The 9,530-nt window shown below is 54.4% G+C and overlaps 1 protein-coding gene across 1 annotated transcript; it reads right to left on the bottom strand.

Moving 5' to 3' along the window:
* Positions 1-574: 574 nt before the first annotated feature.
* On the bottom strand, positions 575-5,998 carry CLK2 (CDC-like kinase 2). The gene is made up of 10 exons (XM_009072916.1): positions 5,625-5,998; positions 5,203-5,269; positions 4,787-4,903; positions 4,399-4,565; positions 3,915-4,009; positions 3,449-3,578; positions 2,640-2,722; positions 2,329-2,408; positions 2,087-2,177; positions 575-1,278 (listed from the first exon to the last, which is right to left on the bottom strand). Exons 2-10 carry the CDS (start codon positions 5,214-5,216, stop codon positions 1,096-1,098), a joined length of 960 nt encoding a protein of 319 aa, XP_009071164.1. The 5' UTR covers positions 5,217-5,269; positions 5,625-5,998; the 3' UTR covers positions 575-1,095.
* Positions 5,999-9,530: the final 3,532 nt, after the last annotated feature.

The raw sequence follows: 9,530 nt of genomic DNA, 5'->3' as shown, positions 1-9,530 counted from the left end.
CACAGCCCCCCAGGCTGTCCTGACTCTTTGGGAGTCAGCCTTGGAGGGACTCATGGCATGACAAGCACTTGGGGAATTTCACTTGTGGCTCCTGTACCAGTTATTTATAGGAATCCCCAATTCCACCAGCTCCAGTTGCCTGGAGGCTGCACACCGACCCCCCCCCCCCCAAGCAGGGATTCCTCAGCATGCAGAGCAGGACACCTGACCCTGAGCCCAGGGCCCTCCCAAGGGCTCCTGCCACACCTTTTCCATCAGTCACCAACACTGCTCCACCCTGACCTGGGCTGAGAGGCTTCCTGGGGTAAGAGAACACCCCTCTGGGGGTTCCACTGTGCTCCCACCACAGCAGTGACCACAGGGTGTGAGGAAGGGCCCAGCCAGGGTTTGCTGTCCCCTACACCAGCATCTACTCAGGTCCTGCTGCAGCCCTAAGAGCAGCTCCTACCCTTGGGAAGAGCAGTGCAGGTGGATACAGCTCCTGGAGTTCCTTTCATCCCTCTCCTTCTCTCCACAGGGCACAGCACACAGCCACTGCACCTGCCAAGCACAACAGAGCAGCAGGAGCAGCAGCTGCTGCCAGGCCAAACCCAGACCAACTTCTTTATTCACTTCATATTTATTTTTCACAAAGACTGTACAAAATTCTTATAAAACTCTGGTGTGGGGATGGGCTATGACATTGATCCAAAAAATAATTCCCATGCAGTCCCACCAGTTTCATAACTTACAAGGAAAACAGATAAGCTACAGAGAGCTGTGAGTCCTGGAGTATTTACACCGAGGAGAGCAGGAACAGGAGAGACAAAAAGCAACACATGACAAGAGGTATTTACAGCAGGGACACACAGGCTCTCTCACAACCTCAGGAGAATGGCAGCAGCGACAGCAGGTTGGGCCCATGGTGCTGAGGCCAGAGAGAGAGCACAGACTATTTACAGTATCTCACATATTAACAGCTTTACAAACGTGTCCAGGGAGTTCTTCTCGGGTATATAAAAAAAAACAAAAACAAAGCACCAAGTGTCTGAATAGAAATCACACAGGAGGCCTCCACGGGGGCTACAATCTGAGGGCTGGCTGGCACCTGTGGCGTCACCGGCTGATGTCCCGGCTCGAGTCCCACAGCTTTGTGCTGGGCTCCATCCCCAGCAGGTCGAAGAAAGGGTGTTTGAGGGCCTCAGCCAGGGTGATGCGCTTGGACGGCTCATACTCCAACATGCTCTCGATGAGGTCGAACAGGCGGTGATGGTCCTCGGCCTCCGACGTCAGGTAGCGCTGGGGAGGGGGGGAGAGAGAGGTCAGGCATGAGGATCACAGAGGTTTAGGGGTTGGAATGGAACTTAGAGATCATCTAGTCCCAACTCCCTGCCCTGAGCAGGGACATCTCCCACCAGAGCAGGTTGCTCAAAGCTTCATCTAACCTGGAATGAACAGTGACAGGGTTGGGGCATCCACAACATCCCTGGGCAACCTGTGCCAGTGTCTCACCACCCTTGGAGTAAAAAACTTCTCACATCGAAGCTAAATTTCCCCTTTCAATTTATCCCCGTTATTCCTTGTCCTACCACTGCAGTTCCAACAAAGAGTCCCCCTCCAGCTTCCCTGCAGCCCCTTCAGCTCCTGGAAGGTTGCTCTGAGGTTTCCACACAACCTTCTCCTCTCCATGCTGGACAGCCCCAACTTCCTCAGCCTGCCTTCATAGGGGAGATGCTGCAGTGCTCTTATCAACTTTGTGGCCTCATCTGCACTTGCTCCAAGAGCTCCATGTTGAGGAGGCTGTGCCCTGGCCTGGTGTGTTCCTGGGCCAGGCTATCACTCAGCCTGGACCTAACTCTGGACCCCTCTGTAGCAGAGAACTGCTAGTTTTTCACCCAGCCCTTCTCCAGGCACATCCTGAACTCTCCCTTCCCTCCTCCTCCTCCACTTCAGCTTTAACTCACTGCTGCAGCCTGTCTAGTTTACACCCGAGACAGCCAAAGCTCACTTAGGAACACACTGAGCTGACCCTTCTGCTGGCCCAGCCTTGCCCAGTGGGAGAGTCTCCAGGGCAGGAAGGGCCTGGCACTGCTCCTGCCAGCCTTACCCTCAGGGGTTTGCAGTTCTCTCTGACATAGCGACCAGCCGAGGTGTTCTCATCCCAGTCCAGGCGCCCGTGGTAGAAATACTTCTGTTTCCTGTTGGAGTAACAGGTGGGAGCAGGTTATACCTGGCACAACACACCTTGCAGCAGCAGCAGCAAGTTCCAAAGCACAATCCCTCAGGGAAAACCACTGCCCATGAAGCAGGAGAGGGCTGGGGAGCCTGCAGTGCCCTGGCCTTGCTCACCTTGTCTTCCGAACCATCCGAGAAGGAACTGGTCCCAAGATCCTCTCCATCATGGCCAGGTGCTCCCTGTTGTCATGTGTCTGAGAGAGAGAAGCGTAAAGGGAAGGCATGAAACAGATTCCAGGGGTTCTGCCTCCAGCCCTGGGTATCCCCCCACCCAGGACTCCTTGAGGCCAACACCTTGGCCTTCTCTGCAAAACAACAGTGCTGGAGGGATCCCCACCAGTCCCAGGAGCTCCAGGCTGTGCTGGGAATCTGCCAGCATCCTCTCTCACCAGTTGGGAAGTCACCACACAGCACACAGTTCTCACCTGGAACAGGGTGAAACCCACATAATACTCAAAGATGATGCAGCCAATGCTCCACACATCACAGGGTTGACTCCAGCCAAGCTCTGGAAAACAAGATTTTAAAAAGAAAAATAGCTAGTTATGGCCCAAGAGTCCAAATCCCTCTCACTTTTAACAACAAACAACTAGAAAAACACTCCCCACTCCAGCCAGGCTTCTGGTGCACTGCTGGCAATGTACTGCCCAGCTGGCAGCAATGCCAAAACACCAACTAATAATCATGGAATCATTTAGGCTGGAAAAGACCTCTGAGATAATCGAGTCCAACCTCTGACCTAACACCACCTTGTCAAATAGACTAGAGCACTGAGTTCCATGCCTTGAACACCTCCAGGGATGGTGAGTCCACCACCTCCCCAGGCAGCACATTCCAATGCCTGACAACCCTTTTCATGAAGAAATTCCTCCTGATGTCCAGCCTGAACCTCCCCTGGCACAGCTTGAGGCCATTTCCTCTTATTCTTGTGCCCTGGGAGCAGAGCCTGATCCTCCCACCTGGCTGCACCTCCTGGCAGGGAGTTATAGAGAGCTACAAAGTCCTCCCTGAGCCTCCTTTCCTGCAAGCTGAACAACCCCAGAATAGTAAGGCCATAATGACAGCCTTCCCAGAAAACAGCACTGCAGCATGTTAAAGAAAGCACTTCCCATCTCCCAGGACAAACCCAAGACAGCTCCTGGAGCACACAGAGGCCAAAGCTCCCCAACACAGCAGGAAGCACTCGGTGCCCTCGAGGCACACATCTGCCTGGCACAGACCCAGCAGTACCTACCCAGGATGACTTCAGGGGCCCTGTAGTGCCTGGTGGAGACAATGGTGCTGTGATGCTCATGGTCAAACGTGGCACTGCCAAAATCCACCACCCTGATGGCTGTGCTCTTCACACTGCGCTCGTCTCGCTTCTGTGGGGGGGAGAACAGGATCTGTCACTGAGTGCTGAGCCCCTTCCCACACAGCTGAGGGCACCACGGGAGGGGAAAGCTTTGGGAGCCACATAGCTCAGCCCCACACGACCTCCCACCCCCAGTCAGGTACACCTGGAGTCCCCATGGCTCACTGGTCACTGCCTGAACACAGGCAGATCATGGCCAGGAGTGGATGGAGCCTGTGCCACATGAGATTGTGTCCCAACTCCTCCCCCTGCCACCCTGTGTCACCTGGGACTGTGTCTAACTGCTCTGATAAGGTCAGGGATACCAAGAACCCAAGAGGAGACCTGACCCAAGGCATCGTGTTACCTTTTCCAGGTTATAGGAGAGCTCATAGTCCGAGTTCACGAAGAGGATGTTCTCTGGCTTGAGGTCAGTGTGGGTGAGTTTATTGTCGTGCAGAACTGAGGAAGCAAAGAGTGAGGGTGATGAGACAGAAGCAGAGCAAGACTGTACCCACCCAAAAGCCATTCAGTTTGCTCATACTGGCACCACATTTAGCACTGGGTGTGAACAGTCAAGGTCAGCCCGGGCCACGATGCTTCAGCAGAAGCAAAGATGTATTGTATTGATCACCAGAAGGTGAGGGGGTGGATGTTGGAGTGCTCTGAGCTACTGCCAACCCCAAATCATTGGAATCATTCCCAGAGGGGCAGGAAGGCTCAGAACCACAGAAAAAACTTGCTGCTCTGGACCACCAGTTGTAGAACTGTCCCAGTGCCTGGGAGTAGCACAGCTCTGCAGCCCAGCCCAGCCCAGCCCAGCAGCAGGGAGAGGAGCAGTGGGCACTTACACTTCACAGCCTGGCACACCTGGTAGGCCATGTGCCGTACTTGGTGGATAGGGTAAGGCAGGTAGTTGTTGTCCTTGAGGAAATCGAAGGTGCTGAGCCCCAGCAGCTCGAAGGAGATGCACATGTGGCCGTGGTAGTCAAACCAGTCAAACATCCTGACACAGAGACTGACAGAGACACTCTGGTTGGCAATTGTTCTGCAATGCTATCCCTGCACCAGGCTCTTCCTTTCCCTGCTCACTGTGTATCCCACATCAAGGCAAGATGCCTCCAAATCCAACTACAATGCTATTCAGCCACACACCACCAAGCCCCTCTTCCATCCCACCCCTAAAACCATGCCCAGGCAGTGCCAGCCCCATCCTGTTCCACACCAAGAGCCACTCACTTCGTGTTCTCGGGATCCTTCTCGTTGATTTTCTCCAGCACATTGATTTCCAGCCGAGCAGCCTCTTTGTACTTCTCTACATTTTTGATGATCTTGAGAGCAACACGTGCACCACCCCTGAGGGAGAAACAGGCAGAGAGCACAAAGTGAGGCCTGAGCAGGTCAGAGAGGCTGTGCCCTGTGAAAAATACCTTCTGAGCAGCCTCCACCACAGGTGTTGAGCAAAGCCTTTTCCCTCCCTACAAACAGCCCTGAGGCTTCCCTCGGCACATGGGTGAGCCAAGAGGGTGAGTGCCCACAACAGCAGAGGATACTAGAAATCAAGAGGCTGATTTTCACCCTCAGGGGATCCCACATTATGCCTGAAATGCTCCACGTGCAGCTGTGACCTGCCTCCACCCCCAGAGCGGACGTACCTCCGGTGATCCATGCACTGCACCACTCTGCCGAACGTGCCTTCCCCCAGGGTGCTGATAATCTCATCTGGGAGGGAGAGAAGGAAAGGCAAGGAGGTGAGAGAGGGAGCAGGACCTGTCTGCAGCTCATACACAGGGCAGAGGAGAATGCATTGCAACACCTAACCTGCACACAGCTGGAGAGGCCGGAGCAGCGGAAGGCTGACACCGGCTGCACAAGGCAACTGCCCTAATTTCCCTGGCACTTGAAGTAACAATACACAATATAAACGTGTAAGCTTTAACAAAAGGGGAAGGAAAAAAAAGGAGAGGGTTTTCTCTTTTTAACAATGAAAATAAAATGGAACAGAAAGATAAGACAGATCTGCGACTGCGATGGGAGCTTAACTAGAGAGCTAAATTATGTTACGATTTGGCTGTACATCTTTCTTGTAGCCAGTCGCCGACGCGATAGATCAGATGCCCCTCGTCGTCGTCCTCCACACTCTTGGCCCTTCTGCTGCTCTGTCGACTCCGCTGCTGGCCCAGGCAGACAGGGAATTCATCATTCACCAATCAGATTTTCAAACCAGCGCAGCAGCCAGCGTCACGCATTGGTTGGTTTGGAAATTCACATGGTTGGTTTGAGGAGGGGTTGCAGGAGGAGATTCCCAGCCAATTCATACGGCACAGAGGAATATATAACGATAGGGATATTGCAAGGGAACATGTCAAGATACAACACACTAGCTCAGAAAAGAAAAAAACAAAAAAAAAAACCAGTTCGCTTTTCGTTGTAGCCAAAAAAAAATAAAAAATAAGAAGATATAAGGAAAAAAAATAAGGAAAAAAAAATATAAGAAAAATAAAAATTAAAAAGAACCTACAAACAGCCCCACCCGAACCAGTGTGAGAGCAGAGGAGGGGCTTGGCTGCTCCCACGGGGGCTCAGAGAGGAACAGCACTGGCCTTCAGGTCCTGGGGACTGCCCGAGCCAAAGGCCAGAGGCCACAGGGAGGGGCTCACGGTAGCCCCAGGGCTGCCACAGAGGAAGGGCAGCAGGAGGCAGGTGCCAGGAGGTCCTGCACAAGCCCAGGCTGCCCCCACGGGCACCCCCATCCCACTCCAACAACCGCCCACACAGCTTCCCCCAGCCCTCAGACACTCAGGACAAGATGAATTCCAAGGTTTCAAAAGCAGCTCTAGGCACAATGATCCTTCCAAAACAGAGAGTTTACGAGTGGCTGCCTGGGGAGAGATGGACACTCCTTCCTAGACCCTCCCCCGAAGAAGCTGACCCTGGAAGGACTAACTTCCAGGAGAGAAGCAGAGCCCAACAGGGAACAGGGACAGCCTGGGATGAGGCAGATAAGAGGTTCATGCCAGAGAAGAGAAAATTCCTGCCTGTGGTTCCTCAGCTATGTATCCCCACACCTGGGAGCAACCAGCCAGCAGACTCGGGTCCCGAATCCAGCCCCCAATCCCCTCCCTGGACACACAGCCAGGACAGACCAGACAACACTGAGAGCTCCACACACAGAGCAGAGAACGTGTCTGGGGTCTAACAGAAGTGGAAGGTCAACAGCAGAACAGACAAGAAGAGAAAGCCAGGGACACTGCTGGGAAGAACCTGTGATGGTTGCTGCCTTCACCTGAGCTGAGTGGTCTGAAAGCTCTGCTCCTGTGCAAAGCCCCTGCACGACACCCCCCGTCAGCTGGGCCCATCCAGGAGGATCCTGCTGGAGCAGGACCTAACCCTCAGAGCCAGAGGTTTCCTGCCACAGTCCAAACCAGGGACCACAGGGACAAGCCACCCGTGACAGGCTCCGTGGGGCTGGGCCCAGCTGAGCGTTGGCTGTTTGACCCCAAAGCCTGCCTGGCTGGGGCTCCTGGACAGCTCTCCACGAGCACCCCTGAATGGAAGGAGCTGCAGCACCACTCTGGGGACACACCAGCCTTGTGGGGCACCACCTGAGCTGGCAACACTCCCACCAGAGGGTCTGAGCCACCCGTGCCAAGCGGCACAGGTCAGCCGAGGCGCAGCGGGACGTGGGCAGGAACACTGCGCCAAAGGATTTCCTACACACACACAGCTCAAGCCGAGGCCGAGAGAGCGTTAGAAAGCGAGTTTTCTACTTACCCAGCTCTGCACCTGGGAGAGAAAGGTTACAGGGGAGGCCCAGCACAGCAGGATACTCACCGATGAGGAGCGGCTAAAGGACCGGCTGCGGCGCCGCCTCCGCCTGTGCTTACGCCGGCTGCTTTTGCAGCTGCGGTAGCTGCCCTCGCGGTCCCGGGAGCGCCGGTACTCGTAGGAATGTCGGTACTCGGGGTCGTAGTAGGCTTCCCCCCGCTCGCGGCTGTAGTCGTTCCGCCTGTAGCTGTCACAGTAACGCCGGTCGTAGGCTCTCCGGTCTGCTGAGTGGTCGTCGTAGCTGGGGAGGAATGTTGGGGGAGACAGTGAGTGCAGGCATTGAGCTGTGGGGGTCGAGGAACAGGCTGTGAAGTGCTGATCCTCTGGAGCTCCCCGAGGGAAGGGGCTGTGAAGTGCCAAAGCTTTGCATAACAAAGGGCACATGGACCTGTGCCACAGCCAGGTGAGGGAGACAGAATCACACACACAGTGAATCGTTAAGGTTGGAAAAGACCTTTGAGATCATCGAGTCCAACGTGTGATCGATCTCCACCTTGTCAACTAGACCGTGGCACTAAGTGCCACGTCCAGTCTGTCCTTAAACACCTCCAGGAATGATGACTCCACCACCTGCCTGGGCAGCACATTCCAGTGTCTAATCACCTCTACTGCCTCATGTCCAACCTGAACCTCCCCTTGCACAGCTTGAGACTATGTCCTCTTGTCCTGCCACTTGCTGCCTGGGAGCAGAGCCTGATCCCACCTAGCTACAACCTCCTGCCAGGTAGTTGTGGACAGCAATAAAGTCACCCCTGAGCATCCTCTTTTCCAGGCTAAACACTCTCAGCTGTGACTCCCAGGACACTCAGGGACACAGCAGGAGCTGAGCACCCACAGATTTTCACACACTGAGTCTGCAAGGGGATGGATAAATGCCCAGAGGGTCCTTTGTTTAGGGTCCCTCTCCAGAGGCACCAGCTGTAGCTGTTCTTCTGCTGACAAATCACGATTATTTTAGGGATCCAGAGGTCTGGGACTCTGCTATGGGAAACCTGTGGCTGAGCCAGTGAGACCCAGGTCAGGGGAGTGAGTGTGACTGCTGGAGTGGCTCCTGCACGGTGACAGGGGAGTGAGGTGAGTGGGCTCAGTACTCAGCACCACCCAGGTCACCACAGCTCAGGGCAGGGCCCAGGCCAGCCAGGTGACCACAGCTGACCAGGCCCAGCTGCAGAAACAAAGATGATTGAGGGACAGGAGCATCTCTCTGCTGGGGAGAGACTGTGAGGGCTGTGCCTGGTTAGTCTAGAGAAGAGAAGGCTGAGAGGGACCTCATTAACACATGTAAGTATCTCCAAGGTGGTGCCAGACTGTGCAGTGAATCCCAGGGACAGGATGAGGAGTCATGGTCATAAACTAAACCACAAGGAATTCCACTTCAATATGAGGAAGAGCTTCAGTCCGTGGAGGGTGACAGAGCACTGGAATAGGTGCTCAAGGAGGATGTGGAGTCTCCCTCTCTGGAGACATTCCAAACCCACCTGGATGAGTTCCTGTGTCACTTGCTCGGGGTGACCCTGACTTGGCAGGGGGTTGGACTGGATGACAGGCTGAGAGATTTGGGACTGTTCAGCCTGGAGCAGAGAAGGTTGCATGGAGATCTCAGAGCAACCTTCCAGGATCTGAAGGGGCTCCAGGGAAGTTGGAAAAGGACTTAGTTAGGAACTGGAGTGATAGGACAAGGAGTAATGGGGATAAATTGAAAGGGGAAATTTAGCCTAGATATTAGGAAGAAGTTTTCCCCTGTGAAGGTGAGGAGACACAGGCTGCCCAGGCAGTAGAAGCCCCAACCCTAGCAGTGTTTATTCCAGGTTGGATAAAGCCTTGAGTAAGCAGCTCTGGTGGGAGGTGTCTCTGCTCAGGGCAGAGGGCTGGTACTAGACCTCTAAGGTCCATTCCAACCCCTTAACATAAAATCAACTCCAGAGGTCCCTTCCAACCCCAGTAATTCTGTCCAACCCCAATAAATCTGCGATTCTATCACCTCCAGAGGTCCCAACCCCAATAATTCTGTGACCTTCGCAAGTCCCTTCCAACCCTCACAAATCCATCATTCCATGACCTCCAGAGGTCCTTCCAACCCCCCCAGGCTGTGCCCCTGTGAAGAGGGGCAGGTGAGAGCCCAGCTGACCTCCGGGATCGGACGTGGTAGCTGTCC

This window comes from Acanthisitta chloris, unplaced genomic scaffold (assembly GCF_000695815.1).
Source record: "Acanthisitta chloris isolate BGI_N310 unplaced genomic scaffold, ASM69581v1 scaffold2784, whole genome shotgun sequence".
Classification (NCBI taxonomy): domain Eukaryota; kingdom Metazoa; phylum Chordata; class Aves; order Passeriformes; family Acanthisittidae; genus Acanthisitta; species Acanthisitta chloris.
The sequence above is the reverse complement of the archived record's forward strand: the minus strand, read 5'-3'. Positions and strand labels throughout refer to the sequence as shown.